The 24,188-nt window shown below is 39.9% G+C and overlaps 1 protein-coding gene across 1 annotated transcript in view; it reads left to right on the top strand.

The window, feature by feature from the left end:
* Window positions 1-24,188, top strand: part of MACROD2 (mono-ADP ribosylhydrolase 2) — a gene marked incomplete at its 5' end in the record, with an annotated part of 853,200 nt that overhangs the window by 567,187 nt on the left and 261,825 nt on the right. The window contains one exon of the mRNA XM_080342121.1: window positions 5,796-5,826. Within this exon, the coding sequence (XP_080198247.1) occupies window positions 5,796-5,826 (31 nt within the window). The remainder of the gene's footprint in view (window positions 1-5,795; window positions 5,827-24,188) is intronic.

Here is a 24,188-nt window from a genome sequence, read left to right as displayed (position 1 = left end):
ATCCCTCTGCTTGTACATCAAAAATAACAATTACAATGGGTCTGCAGCATATGCAACTGATGGTTAAATGTCATTTGCTGGCACTAAAACAATTGAAAGGTTTTCTCGAAGTTCAGACAGGACCGTACCTTCTCTGCTGTTTCATATTCCAGCTTGACAACCATAATTCACCTCCAAATGTCAGCATAGGGTGGGGTAAGGACTACAAAATGCGCATTGCCAGCTGAACAAGGGAAGTGAAAAACACCTTATGTCAAACTACGCCGAGCTCTCTCCCATCTTCCCATTTCATGGCTGAGGTCCTGTATGTTCCCTGCCTTTGTAGCACCTTGACCACAAGTTCCAAGTGATAAATGTACACCACTATATTCTCCTCCACAGCTCTTCAACACCCATTAGATTCAAACAGCAAAATCTTGTTGTGAAAATAAATTATTCAAACAATTGATACCATTTAAATTAGTTTGCTTTGTGGTTTCGCTGATACTTAGTTTTCATAGTGCTGTACCACAGTCTTGATAAACAGCACTTTGTAATGCCGTGATGTACACGCCACAGCTTTTTGGTGTTGCATATTAAAAGGTATTCGTAGCTTGCTATCTAAACATGTTTATTGTGGGTTTTCTGTTTGTTTTTGTGGCAGAAAGCATAGGTTTAGGTGGTGTTTTTCTTTAAGGTGGACATGACAAGTCACAGAGGTAGTTCCTGGACAAGGAAACCAGAACATTATTAATCCATTATGTTCTACAAAGTTATTACAAATATATATTTGCATTACAGTAAACTTTTTGAAAACATACGTGGGAACTTAAGGTGCGAAAATTTCTGTATTATACTTTAATTCTACCCAGCAGAGCTCATTGTAGCACAGGCAGCTTTACCTCATAACCCTCCGCTTTACCTCTGCAGAGTCCCTCTGGCATTCAGCCCCATGGATCGCAGCAGAGCAGCGTTGTCTGGACTGCTCTTAAACAACCAATTTTCTCTCTGCCCACTCATCTGCCACTTCAGTTCATGAGGCAATCACCAACTCTAAGACAAACAATCTCACCAAGGTGCTCACTGTACTGTTTTTAAGACAAGATTGCCTACTGCCTGGAGGAACTCATCTTCCCACAATATTGTGGTATAAATGAAATGGAAAACAAAAGCTTAGGTCCAGCTTTAAAAACAAGAAAATGAGGCAACTCATGAGTGTGGTTTGGCTGAGTTTTGGGCCAGGTCCATGGGTGGCAGGAGTGGGGTGTTCTTCTCCTTTTGATCCAAGACTTCCAGCATCTGCATGTCTGACATGGAAAGTTATTGGAGCTTTGGGTCTTCTTTTAGCCTGGGCGTTAGTGCTTTTGCAATTCATTAATGCCGCTAAGGTGCTGCAGGGACAGTCTTTCAAAGTGGTAGGCGAGTTAATTTGTTTTGATCCATAAAACGACCGCATATTGTTTTCTTGACCACTATGGAAAATGCAGTACTCAAAGCCAAGACCCAGGGCAACATCCCACTTGCTGGCTAATAAGAGGCAGAAGGTGAGAAATAGAGGCTGCGGATGGGTAACTCTCTACAATGTCAAGGGGATAGAGGCAACTTCAGGAGCTTCTACTTGCAATTTTAGTAAAAATAAAGACTTTTTAAAGTTCATGAGTTCCTGAAGATTCAGTGATGAAAGCTGCGTGAAGGAATAGCTCCCAAAGAAAAGGGTCTGTCTGCTTTCTCGAGGTGATGCAGTGAAATCAGAGAAAGCTCAAATCAGTGTTTGGTATCATTTTTGTCTGCTGTATTATCTGCTGGAAGAAGAGTACTTACCTTGAATGGGGCTTGGTTGTGGCAGAAATGACACTGGGATGCTGGTGCAGAATGCTGAGTGCTTAATTTGAAGGAAGTCCATGCTCTGTGGTAGCAGTGATTAGGACTGCGGTAGGAGGTATCTGGTCATGTAGACATAGCAATTGTATTCATCTAATGTATAACAGTTAATACGTTGCAGCTCAGTGTGAACTAGAACCCCTTGTTGTAGACAAGCCCTTAAGTATTTAAATACTCAGGTCCCTCTTATTGAAATGTCTTAGAGTCCGACTTGGCCTCCACATGGTGACTATTGTAAATTTTCCTCATGGAACTGCATTACGTTTCATCCTAATTAGCACTGCTGCTGTAGCCTTTGTGAAGAAACATTAGATTAAAAAGTACCAGAGGCTGAGTGAGTTGCCCACATCCTCTCCTACAGGAATTAAATCACTTACAGTATTCACACAGCTGATTTAATTTGCTCCTTTTCTCTAGATGATGGCAGCAGCGTGGTAGGAAGCTCTTGCTTTTATTACTTGTGTTCTACTCCAGAGCTGTGTCTGTTTGGAGTGCTGTCAGGGTAGCATTTCTTATTAGTCCCGAAGTAAAAAGAAATCACACGACTTCAGTAGCAAAGAATTTAAAGGTTAGTCAATAGTAGATACTGGCAACAAACTAAGATAAGAAACATTTTATTGTGGAAATAGGAATGAATGTGTCCTACTGTGAAATTGAATTTTTTATTGAAATCATATATATAATTAAGATATTATGCACACAAAAGGTTAGAAACCTTAACGTCTTTTGTCCATAAGCCAAATATTGTAGTATGTTGATAATCCATGCTGTGAGTTCCCCATTACTGCTCCGCCAGTAATTTCAACCTGACATCGAGACTAAATTGTCTCCCTGAGAGCCAAGAGGAAATACAGTTGATATGTGATCTCAGGCATGGACCTTTCTTGAATGAATAAAAGCACTGTCACATTTTACAAAATTACATCTGCTGTGATGGTCTCTGAATGAGGGAGATGGCAGAGCTCATCTGAGTTACGGCACAGACCGCTGTTCGAAGGAGCTTGATGGGATTTTACACACTCTTGTAGCTCCGTTCAGATATGTTTCAGGTACATGACAGAAACTGCAAGCAAGATAATGATTATGATGTGTCTACGCAGTAATTTTAAAGTAGGTATTAAGAAACAGGCACAACACACAAATTGCTAGCTAAAGCTTGCTAAACAGCCTGAGAGCAGCGTATTCTGTGAATGAAGATGAACGAATGTGACAAGCATCTGACGTGCAGTGCTGGAGACGCGGTTGTCTCATCTCCTCTTCCCTGAGCAAAGCTGAAAAGCAAGCCCGGTCCCCTGGAGCCTGCAGGTTTTCCTGGGGGCACTCGGCTCCAGCGGCCCAGCTGCTGTGCAAGGTCTGGATGGTGTTTGCAGGGCCTGTCCCATGGTGCAGCAGCCGGTCTTGTGGATCCCTTTGAGACGGCCATCAGGGCTTTCAGTAGATGCATCTTGCTTGGACGCTGTATCAGCCAGATACCCTTTGCTTTGTGCAGATACTAAATCTGCAGTGACATTTGGGGAGCACATGGGGCTCTTTGGCTGCCATGGGGCTGCACAACCTCCCCAGCCTGTGGCCCCCCAGGCGGGTGGCGATCTGAAGTCCTTGGTGGTGGTTCTGCTGCCCGTGGCACCATGTGGTGTTGCCCAAGAGATTTCAAAGGTGCTGCAGGACTGTTTCTCCATGCCCAAAGTTGTGTGACAGGTGAGAGAAGGAACCTTGAATACTCTGTTATTTGTTCCCTGTGGCCGATCAGAGCATCTAAATCATGTGCTGTAACTCAAGTTGTGGAAAAGAATGGAAAACCGAACACTTGTTTGGAACAATTATTTCTTAACATGTGAAACTTCAACAGCGGGGAATTTTAAAATCTGTTGCTAAACGGGACAAAAACCGTCCGTTATGCCTCTCTCTCATTGCTGGAGCATCTCTTGCCACCTCAGCCTGAGCTCTGTAACTGTGTGTAAGCTTTATTCTTCTTTTTTTCCCCTCCCTACTCCGTTCCTCATTTCCTTAAAGAGCTGATTCGTTGTGATTTATTGGGTACAAACTACAAAGCTAAGTATTTTTCAGGATGTAAGTTGTAGCAGTTGCGAGAAGGAACGAGACTATAATTCTCCCCCACTTTATTTTACTTAAGTATTTTCAGAGGGGAGGGTAGGGTATATTTTTCCATTAGACCTCTCCTTTCTTAATCACCATTCCCTAATTAATTCCCTGGTTAAATATAAAGCAAGCATTAGCTTTGAATAATGTTTTCCTGTGTGATTAAGTAAAGAAGAATTCCTTTCTTTTGTATGATGACTCATCGCCAGGGGATCTGGAGGGGAGCCTGAGGGTGGATATTTGAGACTTTGGTCCCAGGTGCTGTGGTACCTTTGAGCTGTGTTTGCTGTCAGTGCAGAGGTGAGAGGCAAAGGTGATATCACATATCAACTGCACACAAAGAAAGTCGTCTCTCTTGTGAAACCACGTACAGCTTTAGTTTCTCCTGGTGGAAAACTGACTCTGGCTCACGGAAATGCAAATCTCTAGACAACGTATACAGCTCGGAGGAACGTAAATTGTCGGGTTTTTTTTTCCTGGCACCGTGGCTATAACCATCTTTTGTTGCATATTGCTTTCTTCTTTGGTGTCCAAGCTGACCCAAAAATGTGCCCTTTCTTTTCACCCGGCTCTTTCCAGCTCCTCTCCCCCACCATTTGTCAACCTTTGACTGGGGAAAGGAACCTGAGGGTCCTAGTGGACGGCAGGATGACCATGAGCCAGCACTGTACCCTTGTGGCCAGGAAGGCCAATGGCATCCTGGGGTGGATTAGAAGGGGGGTGGTTAGTAGGTGCACAGAGGTTCTCCTTCCCCTCTACTCTGCCCTGGTGAGACCACATCTGGAATATTGTGTCCAGTTGTGGCCCCTCAGTTCCAGAAGGACAGGGAACTGCTGGAGAGAGTCTAGCGCAGGGCAACAAAGATGCTGAAGGGAGTGGAGCATCTCCCTTATGAAGAAAGGCTGAGGGAGCTGGGGCTCTTGAGCTTATTAATGTTTACAAATATCTAAAGGGTGAGTGTCAGGAGGATGGAGCCAGGCTCTTCTCGGTGACAACCGATGATAGGACAAGGGGCAATGGGTTCAAACTGGAACACAAGAGGTTCCACTTAAATTTGAGAAGAAACTTCTTCTCAGTGGGGGTGACAGACACTGGAACAGGCTGCCCAGGGGGGTTGTGGAGTCTCCTTCTCTGGAGACATTCAAAATCCACCTGGACACCTTCCTGTGTAACCTCATCTGGGTGTTCCTGCTCCGGCAGAGGGATTGGACTGGATGAGCTTTCGAGGTCCCTTCCAATCTCTGACATTCTGTGATTCTGTGGTACCAGTACAGCGGTGTTGAGTCACACCGCAAACCACATGTCTGAAAGAGCTGAGGTTAAAAATGAAAGGCTCTGAAATAAAATAAGAGGAGGTTATAGTGAACAAGGGCATGGCAAAGAGGCAGGGGAGGGCAGGGTTTAAGCTGGCCAAGGTTATTTTACTACTGAAGAAACATTGTCTAACTCAATCCAGAGAATATGACCTTTTTTTTTTTTTCCTACTGTACTACCTTATGGTGTTAATTTTTAGCTCATGGTAATAATTTTTAGCTCAAAAGGCAGTTTTAATAATGATTCTGGGTTCAAGTGTTGCTCATAGCGCAAGATGAGAAAAAGAATGCAGCTTTATTAACATGGCAGCAAGAGAAACATATGGAATATGTTTCATATAATGACATTAAAATGCCCGTGAATTGAATGCCGTAACAGCAAAGTCTCCAACATGTAATCTCTGGGTGTTGAAAAACAGGCATTTGGTTTTGATGCCTTTGGTTTTGATAAAAATTTTGGCAAACAGAAATCTCACTGATTGTTTTTTTTTGTTTTGTTTGTTTCTTTTCTTTGTTTTACAGGCATTTCCCTGTATTTCAACAGGAATTTATGGTAAGTAAGACCTTAGATGTCACTTATTGCTTACTCATTTTTTTTTTCCTATTATTACTATTTTAAACAGCGCTATTTCATATCAGCTGTCTCGTCAGTCATTTTGGCTTGGGGAATCTATTTATACTGTGTTAAATAACAGACACGAAGCAGTTGACTAGGACTAGATACCCATGTGCTGATAAATGCGATACTGTTGTGCAGCCCTTGGCGCAACCGGCAGCCCGTGAATTGAGGCCCATAACTGCAATTACATTTCTGCGGCTCCGGTAACTCTTAAACACACTCCTGTGGCTTCAACAGGGAAAAATAAGGTTTTTGGCCAAGTTTTCCATCCAAAAGGCAAGTCTTCTCAATGCCCAAGACTGGGGGAAGAGAATGTTTTCGTCAAGCAAACATGCTAGAATAATATGAAATAGTCTTAGCTTCCTTGAGGTGTGCTTCCACGTTTTTAGTTTAATTAATTTAAATGTAAATTAATACCACCTGAAGAACTTGGAGGGGAAAGGGTTATTATGAAAGTTTGACACTCGCTTTGTTTGTAATCTTAAGAAAATCGGTCTCTGAATCAGCTGCTTTTTGGTTGGCATTGTGGAAGAAGTGGGCCTGGTATTTGAAGGATGAAAGAGACAAGCTGTTTGATATTTAGAAAAATATATGGAGAAATTTATGAGAAGACAAGCAAATTGGAAAAAAAAAACCATTTAAAAATAATGTAGGCTGATTTTTCTTTCATTTAAGCTCAGTGAATGTATACAAATGGTAGTAGATTGGATTACTTGTATGATTTAGGGGTTTTAGAGAAACAAGTTAAGCAGCAATAAATTAAAAAACAAACCATAGTATAGCATAGGTGCTTCTGCATGGAAATATCATAGAGTAACTTTTAGTTAATTTGAGCTTTGATTAATCAGATACTACAGATGGAAGAGAAAAAAAGTGACAGGAGTATTTAGGCTTGTTTCTTCTTTTTCAAGGTCCTCTTATTTAAAATTGGTTGTTTGATGATTGTAAATCTGAATTAGGCTTGAGAAGGTAGAATCTGAATTACTTTGGGTGCTGTATCATTTTCTGTGCGAACTGCACTTTCATTGTTGCAGAAGAACATGCAGATGCTGTTTCCACAAACACTGGAATTCACTGAATGTGAATCAAGTTTCAGATAAATCTCTGCCTTGGTCCTCAAGTCCACCTCTTGAAATTTGAGGGGGGCTCTGGACTCTTTGGCTTAACTTTTGATCTTCAAATCCTACCATAGATGCGTTTTTATTATTAGTTTACAAAACCAGACAAGACATGGTGTAAGTGTGTGGAAATAACTAGTAAGTGGAATGTACAAATAATAATAGTTCATTTTATTTTAGAATTGGCCTGGTTAATAGGAAAAGGTCTCAGTGGGTGAGGAATATGGTTTCCTGAAGTCAATAAAGAAAGTTGGAAAGGATCTCTGGTAGGAATCTTGGGTTTTCCTGAGGTAGCAGATGCTATTCTTGAAGTTAGCCTTGATTTCAACTGGAAAGCTGTGGCGTTACTGAAACATTATCTAGCGTGGCAGATGCTGTTTCAGTAATTGTTTGCTGTCTTCACCTTTGGAAATGAATTAAGACACATTTCTGCTAAAAGACTCTGGTTTTCTGAGGCTGCTTTGTTTGTTGGTTTGTTTGGAGAATACAATCTCTTAATTGATTTTACTGTTTATATTTTAATAAATGCTTTCTATTCCTCAATGAAAAAAACCACCTTCTTTTCAGCCTCTTAGACATATTGCCTGAGAGTAGTAATTAAACAGGCAACCCTGCTTCAGGTGTCAATATTTTCAGGAATGTTTGATAGCAGTTGCTGTGCTAAAATGATGCTGCGTGATGTGTTTGCGGTGTAAAGTACCCCCCAAACCCGCAAAGCTATGCTTTCATCTTTGTGACTTTGTCGGGTTTTTCCCATCTATACACGCACATTCCTTTAGATAAAGTCAGTGTCTAGACAAGCAAGTGGATAAGCTTCATTCCTGGTGGCTTGGCTGATTAGAATTGCATTACGTATAGCGCAGTTAACACTGCACTATCCCAATAAAATGTTATTGAGGGAACATAAAGCCTTGATTTCTCACCTCGGATCCATCCAAACAAACACTATCCCTTCAGAAACCCTTGGCTGAGAACCGAGTTTCACCTCCAAATGGAAGTGGACAAATTTGCAGGAGATCAACTCGACTGTATCCAATTTAAGAATCTGGTTTGTGTTCTGCTCCAAATTCCTGTAACTGCTTAGATTGCTTCCCTGTTTGTTACGACGAGGGGAGGGTAGTCGCACTTCTCCGGAGAGCAATCTTTTCCTGTTTGCATCACTGCAGAGCGCTCCTTTTCTCCCATAAAAAAGGAAACTGGGAAGAAACAAGCAAGTTTTGGCTGAGGGCAGATTGCTTTTCATGAGAAGGGTGTTGGGTAGAGGAAAGTTCTGCCTTTCCTCCCCAAACACTTTGCTGATGTTTCATCTCCACCCATTTCACTGTGGATGTTCCAGCTTAAATGAGTTAGAGCCCCAGGAAGGCAATTAAGGCACCGTGCCAGGGGTTAAAACTTCTATTTTAATGTGCTCCTATTTAAAGAGCGCTGGCAACAAACTCATTCATGAGGGATCTTTGTTTTACAAGTCTGGTAACTTCAAATGAGGGATTAAATCTTTAAAAAATGAGGTAGAAAGCAACCGATGCTGAACGTTTGTAAGGACTGCAAAACAATTAAGGGTCTACCCACAGGCACTGTGAAAAAAAAGAGGTGTTATCTTGTCACCTCTAATACGCTTATAAACCAATAATCAGTCTAAGCAAGCAAAGGTTGTGAAGACTCATATCCCCATGGATCCTTGGGTTACTCTTGTCTGTTGCAATAAATGATTTCCTTTATATCAAGAGCATGAAGTTTCACAAACAAAACTGCTCCTGGAGGAGCAGAGAGAACACACGTCGCTCCCATAGCGCCAGATCCTCAGTAGCCATTCAGTAATACTCAAACATAAGTGAGAGTGCAGCCTCAGCCTTATCAGGGCTTTTCTGTAGGCCAGCTGGATTTTTAGGGATTTTCTTGCATATTGTCTCTTTTCCATTTTTCAAAGTGATTTTGTTATCTTTATAGAAAAAAAATTGGGGGGGGAAATGTGACAAAAATAAATCTACAGACGAATCTGTGGTCAACAGGGTAGAATGTATTATTTTAGGCTGTAGCATATCAGATTTTCACCCTTAGACACACTGAATCACTGTTTACACATCCGCTTCCCCCATTATACCGTCTTGTTACATCTGAGGTACTGTCAGAAGGAAAAGAACTAAAAAAAGGTGACTTTCTTCAGTAGATTTTATGGAAGGGCACCTCATTATCGTGTCTTTAAGAAGCTATCCACAAATTCTGGTGTTTGCAGCCTGCAAAGTGAACAAGAATGTCTTGATGTGGTGCTACAAACCTTGTGAGCTGCAAAATTAAAACAAGGCTCTGCAGATGGGTATGAGAAGAGATGAGTTTTCGTATTTGTCACAGTGCTCTGTTGAGAGATAATTATGGGGTGAACAGCATATGGAAGGAGTTGAAGATGTTACGGTCTATGCACACCTATTTGTTTCCCTCTTACTTTTATTTTACAGTAATGTAGGGTTTGGCTTCCGTTCCTAGATACTGAAGTTGGCAACATAAACCGCTCTCTGGCAACATAAGCAATTTAAATGTTATTTTAAAGTTAAGGAAGGAGAAAAAACAGGAGAAAGAGAGGGGGAAAGATAAACTTTAAGAGAAATCTCCAGCTGGTATTTGGTTTTGCCTCTGCATCAGTGTAGCTGTACATTTTACTTAAGCTTGACTTTCATTAAATATATCGTCTGTCCTTTCTGAGAAGAATGATTATGGCGGCTCTTGGGTTTTGTTTTGAAGGTATATTTGAGTTTCTTTTAAAAACATAGAGAAAGGGAAAGAAAAAGACCAAAAGCCATAAAAATGCAGAATATCTGCGGTGAGTTAGGCAGTGAAAACTCACAGATTCGCCACATTTTAAACACCTTTATTATGTTGGCGTAAGCCTTGTTTCTTTTAGAACCAGGCCACTTATGCTTACTTGTAGCTTTTGGCCTGATCATGGCAAAACATTGTAAAGTTAAATTTATTATGTGTTGCTAAAGGAAAGTCTGAAAAGCAAACTTAGAAAGCAAGGAAAGAAAAACAAATGTATGCAGTGTGTGTAGGAAATAGAAGCATATAACATGTTCTCAAGACAGGATGCAGGGAGGTATCACAGATCCTCTGTGCTGCTTGGGCTTTATCTAGGGAGAGATGTCCCCTGGTCTAGTGCCAGCTCATGTCACAGTTGTCCTGACCCCAGCACATCCTCCTCCGTATCCAAAGAACAATTCATCCTGCCCATGCACAGAGGCCTGGGAGCGCATCCATCAGCTCTTCTCCCCGTGAGCTGATCCCGGAGAGATTACAACAAGGGAAAAACCGACAGATGCGCCACGGGAGGATTATAAAAGCCCTCTGAAAATCTGAGTCAGAAGACGAAAGCAAATGTTTTCAAAGGCAGAATAAATTCCTGACACAGGGAGAAAGGTTGAAGCAATCTATTTCCATCGCTCTCATCTGTTTCTTCTCATTTTCTGTTGCCATTTCATGTCTTTCATGAGCAATTCTAATAAGGGCCGCACTGTCTTCTTTCCAAGGAAGGAGTTAGCTGTGAATTTTTGAGAGCCACTATACTCAAATCTATAACAAGTAACCATATAGCAGTCTTTTCTTTATCTCCAGTTGGTGTTTTGAGTCCCTGTAACCATCACAATGGCCTGGTGCTGTACGTGATCATCAGTATTGTGATGTCAGTTATGGTGACCGAGGAAAATTGATATTATCATACAAATTCTTTGTGATGGAGAAGAAAAAAATCCAGTAGATCACATAGGAATGTTCCCATTAATGAGATCGTCTCTTATTACTAAGCCAGTTTTTTAACCCGATCAGCAGCTCCTCATCCCTCAGCTCAGACCGCATCAATTGTTTTGATGCTGCTGTGTGGTTTTAACAGCCATTTTTTGAAACTCTTTGGGAAGTTAATTTGATTTTGTTATTTACTCCATAATTTGTGTAATGTAGTATTTTAGTGAAAATGAAGAGAGAACTCATTTTTTGTCACTGCTTTTGGGACTGATCACCAGTTAACTGAGATTATTATTAAAATTAATAATAGTAACAGCTATGGAATGACTATTATAATAGTCAAGTAATCCTAGAAATGTAATTACTACTTGTATAAAAATTTGTTGCATGCATTATTTAACAGTGTTCTTATTTCAGACAGTGTAGTGTCCATGATACTAATTGGTCTCTTTGCATATTTTAAATACTAAAAAAAAATATTACTGGAAAGTGTAAATTGATGAACTCTCAACAGTCTAAAATTAACATTCATGTGACATATTTAGCAAGGAGAACCTCAGACTTGATTCCAGACAAGAGACTTAATCAGCTCTCTTTTTCAGTGGAAATTGGCGTTTTATGGATATTGTAGTTAGACTATCTAGAATTTTATCTATTCTGAAGTTCTTGCTGACTGGTCCGGCTTCCAGCATTTCGCTTGAATACTATAGGACAAATTCTGTCCTTCATTAAAACGGCGTTTAGTGACTGTCCTTAAAAACTTCCCTTTGAAAGCTGAGGTTGGTGAACACTGAATGCTCGGTTGCCTCATGGCCTTGCTTTTTGTCTTTGCTTTTTGGGAAGAGATAGACTATGTAGTTACTTTCCTCATTTAAAATTGGCAGAAGCAAGAACAACTTAAGGCTTTGTGAAGTCTGGAAAGCCTGGCTCCTTTGTTAGGCTCACCGCTCTGAGTTTAGATTTGCAGATACTAATCGCCCTCTTCAATCTTGCAACTTCTACCCACGCTCTTTTTGGTTCTACTCTGTGAGAAATAATAGTTTGTGTGCTGTCTTGCTCTTATTTCATGGCAGCTTACATCTCGAGGCTCCTAGCAAGGTTCATGGCCGGTTGCTTTTGCAGTGAATTTTATAAATATCTGCAGACTGTTGAAGAAAAGCCAGTAACGTCTTCAAAGGCATCAAAACCACATTGCACTTTGGGCACTTTTCCTCTATTTCCTTTCACTTTTCGTATTTTTCTTTCCAGGCAAACTATTCTAAAAGAGTTGGAAAAGATCTCTGGTGTTCAGAAAACATGTTGCTGATATCACAGACAGGGCTTCAGCTGGTCAGATAGAATGTTTGTTTTGGTATTTGTGGTTTTCCATTCAAAGAGTTAAGAATGTCTCAATTACCACGATGAAAGCAAAAACTCTTTATTGTTATATACCAACAGTATCGCTTAATTCACTCTTCTAAATTTTCCTGGCTGATGTCAACAAGATAATCTTACGTGTTTGTTCTGTGGCTTTCCAATCAGGAAAAGCTAAAGCTCTTTGAAGGTAGTTTATCAAGCAATGAATTTAAGTAAGAAAATATAGATGTATGGACCTTGTCCTGGAGACATTACGTTAGCATGATACATGAAGTATAAATTACTTCCTGCTAAAAGGCCCAGTTATCACAATCCAAAATTTTTCTTGGATGTAATCTTGCCCTTTCCCCCATAAACCAGCATGTCTCTAAAACTAAACCTGAAGCCCAATCTGTTAGCGAATTCCACCGTTTGCATTGGCACGACTGGAACGTACCCCAGCACCGCGGAAGAATCCAGCAGCAGAAGGAGACCAAAGTTCAAAATTATGTGGTTTCACTTAATTTAGTTATAAATGTATATAAAGGAAACTTACAAATTACTGACTTGAAGAGTTAAGAGGCTACTATCAACTAGTGTAATAATTTGGATACCTGTTCATATAATTAAATCAACCAGTTAAGTGCATATAATTGCTATTTATGACTCCTTCTCTACATTTATAATTCATCTTGACAAGTCAGCATTCAGAAGCAAAGACAAAGATGTGCTCTCTTAGGGTTCTCTGAGGCCCTGACTAACCTCATCCAAGTTCCTGCTTTGAGCAGAAGGTTGGACCAGATGACCTCCAACCTTTGGCCCTTCCAACCTGAGTTTTTCTAAGGATTCCAAGCTTGTTATGTTTTTTCTTCTTCTTTGACAAGTGAGATTTTTATCAGGGAATCATACGATTACTTCAGGTTCCTTGGTGAGATCTCATCAGGTGCAGGTTTCCTTTGCAAAAGCAGAACACTATTGTTGTGAGTGTCTTTTAACTCTATTCATGATTAAATGTAGTGTGACAACTTAGTAATAATAGCAACATCTTTTTCATGCCTTCCCCATTTCTACAGAAAATGTTGTCTACGAAGTATGTTACCTCTGAGTTTTAAACACATTGTAAAAAGACAGTTTAATGGTTTAAGTCAAATTTCACGATGCAACCGAGCTTCATTGAAAGAAGGAACTTAATATAAAATCAATCTAGTTAAAGAAGAATATGTGTCATCTTGACAGCTGTAAAACTACTCCCGAGTTTGAAAATTTGCACTAACGCTGATGTGTGTTGTATTAGCAGCAATTTAATTTACCCATGTGCTGTGGCCTAACTAGTCTTATATGTGACCTTAGTTATACAACACAAATTCCCTATATTTCAGCAGCTAGAAAAAGATGTAAGAAGGGCCGTGGGTAAGATGTTTAGTGCTGCATCATCACCCACAAGCATTTTAATACTGTGCAGTTGTTTTTTCTGACGTTTACAAATGAAAACTGTTAGGTGTATTCAGTTAATTCTGAATTCCACTCACAGCTTAAAACGTACTTTATAAGAACAGAATAGTCAGTCTGTACTTGCGTGTCCTTAGGTAGCTTTTAAAAACCTTGAGACACTAAATTTGACTAGGAATAAGAGTTGTGGTGTAACACATCAGTTAGTTTTACCACAAAGGTATTAGCTATATCAAAAATGAACTTGTGTGACTGCATTAAATAGTAAATGCCTTAGGAAAACAGCTCCTCTTTTTCATTGTTTCCTTATTTCTAGTATAAAGTGATAGGTCTGGCCACAAAATATTGTGGAGCTGCCTCATATTTGTCCTATTTTCTTGTTCTCCATAGCATACATTGTCTCTTACTCTGTATTTATACAATGTCTATCATAATGGTCCTGGTCAGTGTTGGAGACCCTAAATACTACTTCAGGACAAATACAGAAAGTCACAAGTACATGAATTTATATTACCGAGGTCATTTCTCATTCATATGTTTGGTGTCTTGACGGTCCCGTCAAGGAGTGTGGAAGGACTATGTGTGAGAATATTGGGGCTTTTAGGTGGCCTGTGAAAGGTAAACATGTAGTGCTGTTAGGGCACATGCTTTCTCCTGAAATGAAAGATCAACAGAATAGACCTGCTCTTCTGAGTCTCATTGGAGAACCCGAAAGGCAATTTAAGGGTGTCTCTGCCTCCGAGGGTCGTTCGCTGTGTTGTCCTTTTTTCCGCATCTTTGTTAGGCAGGAATGCTACTGTATATCATTGGAAAGAGCAGCTGAGGCAGAAGAACAGCAAAGTGGGATGGTTTAGTGGTATGAGTGACTAACCATGTTCCTAAGCCAGGTTTATAAGCCGTATTCTGCAGGTTCTTGGTGCTGGTTGTGTTAATGGAAGGTGAACTTGGGCCTGAAGGAGAGGGTTGTGCCTTTGGTCTTCAGAATGTACCTGGACCCATGGTGTGTCGCTAACTATTGGAAACACATTCACCTCTCTTCTCTCTGAAGATGCAATACCCAAGAGAATAGTATAAAACACAGTGAATTACAACAATAAAAGGAAGCATCTATTGCAGTGGTCTGAATTTTCTTGAAGGAAAAGGGATCTCTTTTGTTTGACTGAATTTCTAAGGTAATAGAAAGTTAGATTTCTACACATGCTTTGAATTTATGCAACTTGACTGATTTGTTGGTGATTGTATCAGGGCGCAAAATGAATTGCATGCATGCGTTGTTGGGACTGAGGCTTTATTTCTCAAATGCCGTATTAATAATTATTAATACAACATCAGGTCACTGTGGAATTGTTTCCTATTTCATTAATCTGTCAGAGTGTGATTGTTCAATTCAAACTAGTTGTCTATATCAATGAAATACTAAGCAGCTTGTGAGAACATGGGGGGTTTACTGCAGAGGAAATGCAGAAAGAGTCAAAATTTACTTTTCTGTGAAGATTGTTCAGGAGGATGTTTGAATGCTTTTAAGAGCTTCTGTGCAGAGCAGAATCGTTACTGGTTTTGTTTACTCTGGTAATGGTATATATATTAAATTCCCCTTCAGGCTTAGTCGGGGTGAGATGTTCAGAAACAAATGTGCACCTTGTTGAAGAGTGTTAAGTCAGAAGTTCAGTATGTCTTAACAAGGTGACTACAAAAATAAATGTGGATGGCCTTTTTGTGTACCTGCCAGGCTGGCAGGATAGAAGTCAACCATTTACCAAAGAGCCAGTCAGAGTGGGGATGGGAAAAGTCACCTTCTGCTTTAAAATACACTTCGGGTCAGGTTTCTGCTCAATAGAGCTGAATTCACTTTATTTCTGAGCTGTCACTGCTGCAGAATAGCACCGGATCGAGGGGTATTCTGTGAGAAGACTAACTGTAATTGGCAATCCATTTCTTCATTTCCATGCTATAGCCAGCCTTGACAAATTAATCACAATCACATACGGGCTGCGGGAAGGGGGCGACCTAGGTAGCACAGAAGAAAAATGAGTCCTCAGGCTGGCCTGACAGACTAATCTTTCAATTCACCACGTTAGACCGAACGAGAGGACTTGTTGGTGCGCCTGTCACCAGCACCACCCATAAACAAACTGTTCGCTCTCGGCACGAGGGTTTGGCGGCTGTGATAAAGGTTATTGAGTGCCACCCGGCACCTCGTCCATCACCACTGTGGGACGAGGATCACCGGGATTAGTCCTGAGGAGGAAGAGTCGCTGTTCTGTGGCTTACAAGACTGCTGGAGAGGGCACAACCTAAATTATGTCGTGAGGAGTGATGTTGTGTCTGATCCCATAGGAACCGGAATGGCTCCTCAGTTTGGGTGGATGTGTTACGGGTGCTGCAGCAACAGCAACAATTATTGCTAGCGGGTCTGAGCGATGATTGCTACTTGGTGAAGTTGTCCTAGGGAATCAGACCTAGGCTGGTTCCTGATACAAAGGAAAAACCAGCAGCCAAAAGACCTAATTTACTCTGCCAGCTATGAAAAAAAACTTGAGATCTTCTGGTAGATGTTTTAGTTAGCTTTCTTCTTACGTATTTCTTGGAATGGTGCAGGATGTGCATGGCTTCTAGGGTTATATTTGGAATAGGAGACTTTATTTTAACGGTCTTATTAATAATAATGTTCTTTGTACTATCTACTGCTGTGGTTTTAGGTTTTGTCTGGTAACTAAGAAGGAAACAGAGCTAAAATTCGTGCTGGAGTAAGTCAATATACCTTGGTTTCAGAGAAGCTATAGTGGTTTGCACTAGCTGTGAAATATTCCATTGAATTTAGAGGAATAGATCTGGTTTCTTGTAATTAGCCTGTTCGCTTTGACTCTGACTTCATTGACTTCAGCAAAGGAGAGATCTGGTGCAATGTATCGTACCTTTCTTATAATGTTCAATTTAGGCAGAGAAGACTTTGTTATCTTTTCCTTGAAAGAGTATCTGGCCCCTTGGAAGGAACATTATTGTCTGATTTCTAAACGATTTGTGTGTGTCTCTCTTTTTATTCCTTTCAATGTATTACTCATATATGAAAGAGTGTAGTGCTTGCTTTCCTATATATTACTAGATGATAAACTATATCTGTCATTTTCCAATTTAGTTTTGGACAATGCAGCGTATCACTCTTTTTTTTTTTCCCTTTCCCTTCTCTCTGAGATGTTCGAAAGAACCCTTTAAAAGAAGTAATGTAAGAAACTATTTATAGGGTAATAATTTACTGTATGTCATTCTGTGGCAGGGGAAGACTTTCTGTCCCCTCGTGTTTTCATTTTTCTCTGAAATAAGAACATTAAACCTCCATTTTCAGGGAGCTGGAAGTATCCCATATGGAAAAATACCATCTTTCATCACACATTGAGAGTTGTTCTGTCAAAAAACCTAAAGTTTGGTTTGCTTAGTCAAATTGAGTAGCACTTAGAGGTCACTTGTTGAGGAAGGTCCTGTTCAATGTGAACAGTGTTGTGCTGATCCTGCCCGGGAAGGGCCTGGTTCAGACGTCGCTGAGATAAATAAGCGCCAAGATAAATGTCAGCACATTGTTCCAGCTGGCACCCATCTAGCCTGTTTTCTGCATCCATTTTCCTGTTTCTCAGTTTTTATGATCAGAAGTGTATTTAAAAATGGAGAAGATGACAGTGCGAGCTGTTGGGCATTCTGATGAGAAAAATACAGAATAAGATGATGTAGAACCTAATCTTAAAAAAACAGTTGCATCCTCAGGCTAAGAGTAAATGGACCGTTCCAGCGTGACCAGCGTGTGGTGCGTAGTTTAAGCTTTATGTACCAGTCCATTATCCAATGTTGGGAAAAATGAGTATCAGTTTTATGCAGAATGCAAATCAGTGTAAATTGCCCGGTGTAGGCTGTGACCTGTAGAGAGTGCAATCATAATAGCTTTTCAACTGATGCAGTTTTATGGCTTCAGAACACGGATCATTTTCTTATGTCTTTAATTACTGTGAAGTAGTTACACTTGTGTCCATAATACATGCTAAGCATTATGCCGCTGATAGGTTTTTAGCCATCCTTTTTGTTGTGGCTAGTAAACAAAATATAGCAGGTGATTATGAGTCCAAAACATTTTCTTTAGCCAAGTGCCATTAGGAACATTACTGCTCTAAGACCAACAACATTTTGAGCAGGTTTTGCTAGCTGATTGTAGTCTTTGGGGGTTTTTTGGGTGGTGTGCTTGTTTGTTTGTTTGGGGTTTGTTGTTGTTTGGGTATTTTTGGTGTGCATTTTGGTTTTTTCTGGCTTTAGGAATGAGAGAAAAGAACAATTCAGTTGCTAAGCAGGCATTGCTTCAAGAGAAGATGATTTTTGTCCCTTTTAGAAAAATAAAGCCTAGTTCCCAAATGAGAAAGAAAAGTTACCACATTTTCCATGGGGTTGAACATAATATGTAAGAAAACAGTGATGCTACTTTTACATGCTGACCATGCTGGTCAGTTACCTAGGAATCTTCTATTTTATTTTGCTGTTGACTTCATAAGTTGTAATTTACTGGTTTTCAGTAAAGCAGTAGTTTGCTGATGTATAGTAGGCTCTTCGCAAAGGAAGATGTGAGATTCAAAGGTCCCTTCTAATAGAAGCTGCCAACCATGATGCAGGTAACGAGGGTGCACATTGGCAATGCTGCTGTGTTGTTCCTAATGAGGATTTCAAGTTGTAGAGCCTTATACGAGTCTCTCTATTGTGTGGCCTGATTAATGAATTGTCAGCATTGTATTGAATATAGGTAATCAGAAGCAGCGATCGTATTTACTATACTTGGCAACCAAGAATTGGAGCATATACAGCTGGCAAACTGAATGTACAAGAATCTCTAGCTGGTTAACTTACACAAGTTTTTATCAACTCCCCATGTGTATTTTCAGTTGATGTCTCTCAAAATTGTGCACAAGTGACATGGAAATCTTTAAGTGCTCTATGGTTGAATTTCTGTAATAATGCCAACATATTCAAAATAGTCTCGCCAAGGGCAGTCAGCGATGTTCTAGTTGTGGTATTTTGTGCATTCGGTGGTAAAGAATTCACTTACAAATCCTTTCTTAGCTTGTTTCATGTTTTCAAGGTTTCTTTTCCTAGTGGTTGACCTTCTTCAGAGTTTCCCATCTTGATTACTTGGCATTTTGCTGACCTTAACTAAGCTGAACAATTTCTGAAAAGGAATAGATAGAAATGTTTCTCCATCAGCATTTATGCCAATAAAATACAGGCCTGTAGTTCATAAACATATATTATGTTTAAATTACATATGATTTCAAGAAATTCTATGCTTTAAAAAAAATTAGATTGGATAATGAATTACGTTTACGTAATAGACCAATTTTCACAAATTATTGAAGTTTCACAGTATCAAAGCTTCCAGCTAGGAAGAGGTCACCTTGATATTTGCACTGAATATATTTCAGCCTTGGCTCCGCATTTTATCATTCTTGGTGTCTTAAGTTTTCTCTTACCTCCACAATTTTTTTTAATCTACTTATTTTTATTATTTGTTTTTATGACTCTTGCTGTCAACATATTTCACTGGTTTTCTACTTACTAAACAAAATGGCTCTGCCTGAATTTCATGTGTAGTCTTAATTTTGTAACTTTTAATGTATGATCTCTGCTATTTAACTTACTCTGTATTTATTGCCTTTTTTTTTTCCCCACTGCCTACTAAATACATAATGGTCTGTGCATCTCTAAATTATAAGGCTCCTTTTTAGCCCTAAAATGTCAGAACTGATGATGAAACTGTCTTCCTCTTCCTTTTCCTTCACAACAAATCTAAATATCCACTTAGTAAACAGTAAGAAGTAATGATGTGCTTCAATCCAACTCTGAATTATATGTCTATAATTTTCAGCGCTTAAGACAGTAACATCATATTAATATGCTTTGGATGCAGTTATTTAAAGATATATATATATATATATATATATAAAATACATATTAGTTTTGTAGATCTAACTAGAAAAGCATAACTAGAATTGCAACCCCAAACCTCCAAAATACTTCTTGAATTGTTTTTAACAAACTCTTACACTGGTCTCAATGCCATAAGTTCCCTCATGCCTTAATTTTCCATTCTGTGCCTTTTTTTAATAGTTTTTTTTCTGCATGTTATTGTGACTTCATTTTGCAGTCTTTCAAATGGCGTGTTCTGGTGAAAGAGAAATAGAATAAGCAGAATATTTTATGACATATTTAACGGTGTCGGCTGGAACCAACGTGGGGCAGCCCGGGACATGGCAGCGCATCCATCCCTGCACACAATACAAGAGGAAAAACTTAACCATAGACCGGGAAATACAACGAAGTCTTGTTTTAATTTAGACACATCTTGTGTGTGAGCATGTCAGTGGAAGGAAGAGAGTTGGTGAAATGTGGTTTATTCAGTTTTAAAGCGTAGAGCCCATTTCCTTCCTTGAGGGGTAAGACCTGTGAGGAGAGCTGAGGTAAAATCTGCCTGAATTGCCCTGGCTTCTCTAGATGATGTTCCACACAGTGATAATGTTCCCTCATCCATGCAGGTGTGTGTGTTGGGTTTTTTTCCTGGTTTCTGTCCCCCGAGATGTGAGGAAGACGAGATGATTTGCTGCAATAATCCTGGCCCGAGTCAATATTGCCGTGGTATTTTTCACAATTTGCAGCTGTCGTGTTAATGCAAGCTATCTCGAATGTAATGGTGTATATAGAGAGGACCCTTTGATCTGATAAAATTAATGGAAATCACATTAGCTGGAGCTGCTCGGCAAGATCGACTCTACCGCTTACATTTGGTTTTATGTAAAAAGCTCTTTTGAACTGACCTACTTTCTTTTCACGTTTTCCCTAATTAAAGACCTTTTATTTTCCCCAGTTTGCTTCATTGCTTGATAATCAATGAGGTCTCTCCGTCCGATAAATTCAAGTGCTTTCCCATATGCCTATGCTAACCTACCAGAGACGTCGTGTGTCCGAGAGATTAGTTGTGCTTGGCCGTGGTGATCTATCCCAAATGCGTGGTTTTTCCCCAGATGTAACATGGGTCATCTCACGCTGAGCATATGCACAAGCTAAATGTAATATGCACAAGCTAAATGTAATAAAGCGCTGCAATAAACCACCCCTTTTTCTGCCACGTGGCCACGTTTACAAGGAAATCGAGGTGGGAGGTAAATTTTCACTTAGACTTGAGATGCCTGTTCTTTTTTTTTAAAGTGTAGGTCTTTAAATCTCTGTTTTGTGACAGGTGGGAAGAAATTTACATTTAAATTGTCCAGATCAGCTTCTTATTTGTACTGGGTTGTTTGACAAAAGAAATGTTGTAGTCTTCTATATCCCCTTCACTGCTTGATCTAACCAACCATAGCACAGGCTGCTGATTTTCAAATATGGCCATTGCTTCTGACTACAGCAATTGTAATTTGCATTGGCATTTCTCTTTGAATGTTGCTCAAAATAACATGGGAACCATGTTTGTTTGCCTCTTTTTTTTCCCTGAAGAATGGCCCCTTGCAAAATAAGATAATTTTACTTTAAAGCCCTATTTACCAGTGTTGGTCTAACCAGAAATGTTGACATTTGTTAACATTAGGAATTTCCATTACCTAATAAAGCTGAACATGTTTGCTTGTATAATGATTTTTTTTTTAAGTAAAAAAAAGACACAACTTTTGAGAATATATACTGAAAATACTATTTAAAACAAATATTAATAGGGCCTAAAGTTCATGTCAAGACTAAATTAGATTTGAATTTGTGGGATTGGAGGTGCCATTAACTAGTTATTTAATTTCATTTTTGATTGAAGTATGCAAGACTGAGTAAATGCATAATTGTGAGTGAAATGCAAATTAGTGATATTAGCAGAAATCAGATTTTTTTTAAAGATACTTGTTTGACAATTAAACCTGTGATCTTTTGACACACTGGAGAACCTGACGAGATCTGGATCTGCTAATCAAGGACTGTTGGTGGCTTTAAAATGCAGCTGATGCATTGTCAGTCAAGAGAAGTGTTGCAATAAGGGAGCACTAACACAGGTGTATATATAATCAGCATGTGAGTGAATGAGTCCTTAAAAACAGAAAGAAGGCAGAAGACTCAAGGTTTTCTAAGAGTTTCAACATGAGGACTTGCTGAGAGCATCAGAAGGATGAGGTGCACAGTTGTAACCAGTCAGGTTTGCTGACTCAGGGTTTTTAATCACTTTTCCCATTAACTCTAATCATATTTCTCCTTTTGCCTGTATTTCTGTGATGTAACAGAACAAGCAAAAAGTTTTCAGTGCAGCGTTGGGAGGAAGCATAGGAGAGCTCTTGTTGTCTTCCATATACTTTTTGTTCACAGTGTTGCTGCAATATAGCCTGAAATGAAGTATCCAAAGTAGATTGACTGGTTGCTCAGATATACGGTAGCATAAAATCAAATAAAGCACACTGTGACCCTTGCTGGTCAAAAAGAAGGGAATACATTTTCCAGCAGAGCTCGTATCTTGTCAGGCAAATGACTTCTACAGAAATGAAGCAACATCTGGGCAAGGAGGAAAAAATGCTTCCTCTTAAAAAATTAATGCATATAATGTGGAGGCAGTGCAGTGATGTGCCAAGTCAAACATCCTGCACAAGCGCTTGTTTTAGGAGTGTTCACATAGTGAGTGTTGAAGTAGTATGAAGTGCCCTGCTGTATAGTGAAGAACTGAAGCCATTAAGCCTCAAAACTAAAACGCACCCCCTTCCCAGTTCCTCCAGAATGTACTGGCATTTTTGAACTCCGGATTATCTGGAAATATTTCCGTCTTGAGCTGTTGTAGATTTCCCGAATACAATAGCTGCTGGTCTGTGTGACCCTTTAGCATGGTTTATCACTGCCTGAGGCAAGAATGGAAAACAAAAATAAAATCCACAGTAAATAATACACACAAACCAAGAATCAATAATGTATTTGTTAAAAAGCATAAACCAAGTAGATGAAATATTCCTTGCACAGTATCTTGCTTTATCACCCAGCCTGCCCTATAACTTATTTCATACATGTCTCTTGGGGGAAAAAGATAAAAGCACATCTTTGTTTCCCTTTATTTTTCTTCACAAGGAGTTTCACAATGTATTTTTAGCTGATTTTCTTTATGTGCTCTTAGGAAATCTTACATTTCCCTTAGAGAGGAGATAAGACTTGTGCTTCAGTAGAAGTAATGTCAGATTGTTTTGTTTGTTCTTGCGCGCGTGTGGCCTTCACCAAGTACTCTGTTGGTTTTAGATAATCCAGCCAGGTCTTTGGGTTGCATCTGTCAGAGCAATTGAATGTGGTGGAAGAGATTTAAAGCACAGCGCTGGGCTGGCAATGCTGGCTGTTTTCTTTATGTGACTTTGTATTTTTGTCCATTGCCTGCGTGTGTTTTATTCCTCTGAAGTTTCCCAGACTTTCTATACTGTCTTCTCCCTTCATTTTGTTCTGGAAGCTTGTCTTCCCTCATGTCCCTTATATAGATAGATAGATAGATAGATATTTAGATATCTATATAAATATATATATACATATATATATATACACGTGTGTGTGTTCCCAAGTCCTTCTCTTTGTAACTTCTATCACAACATGCTGCCTGTTCTAGCTGAAATACTGAGAGCTCCAGCGAAGCCAACAGCCCTGATATTGTCCCTACCAGATTTAGCCCTTCTCCCAAAACCTTGCACCCCATCTTGCAGCAAGAGGTCTTGTGCTCCCTCGCTCTCCTCCTTCTCACACCCCAAAACCTGCTGCACCTCAGGGCTCTTTCCTGGCCCCCACTGTTTGCACAAAGATCCTGTCAGCAAGGAGAAGAATGAACCTCTCCTAACAACTTCTCCCCCTGCCCAGACTGTAGTGGCAGATGCATTAGGAGACATCAGGGACTCCAGCAAGGAGAGGCATGTCGAGAATGTCTCAAGTTCAGGCGACTCTGCAATTAGAGTTTGCAATCAATTGCAAGATGCATTTCCAAAGGGAACCGGGCTCTGCGAGATCCAGGAGTGTTATTTTATTCCTGTTGCTGAAGAGCACATCTCTGGATGTTCAGGCTTCCCTCAGTGGGTAGCAGCACTGCGCGTCAAGGAGCGCGTGGGATAGCGTCAGTAAAGGGTAAGCATTGCTGCAAAGGAACACTTTTTTAGAAAAACTACCAATTTTAGATGGAATTCAGAGAGTATGGATGGGGTAGGGGGGTTGTTTGTTTTTTCTCTCTGGCAGCATTAGCGTGGCACTTCAGGAAAGTAGGATTGATTCTCTACACATTGCTTCAGTGGGGAACAACAAGGCGTTTTTATTTAAATCAGTGGGTAGCATAAATGTTTAACCTTGTTGGAATTGTAACTGCAATGAAGCCAATATCCCATTGCTGTTCAATTCAGTGTATGATGGGAGATTTCACAGTTGACTAGTGCTTTACACTTTGTTTCAAATTACTTTTGCTGTATTATGTTGCCACCCTGAAGAAACAACTTGCTTGCTATATAGGGATAAGTTGAGGAGGAAATACTCTGCATTAAGGAGCTCTTGTATGCTTTGAAACCTCTTTCAATTAACGTTTCTCTGTACAACAGAATAGCAGTTCTGGATATGGTGTGTAGCGTGTTTTAAGAAGAATGATGTACTTGAGCTCACAAACAGCTGCAT

The sequence above is a fragment of the Nesoenas mayeri genome, assembly GCF_963082525.1.
Source record: "Nesoenas mayeri genome assembly, chromosome: 3".
In the NCBI taxonomy this organism is placed as follows: domain Eukaryota; kingdom Metazoa; phylum Chordata; class Aves; order Columbiformes; family Columbidae; genus Nesoenas; species Nesoenas mayeri.
The sequence above is the reverse complement of the archived record's forward strand: the minus strand, read 5'-3'. Positions and strand labels throughout refer to the sequence as shown.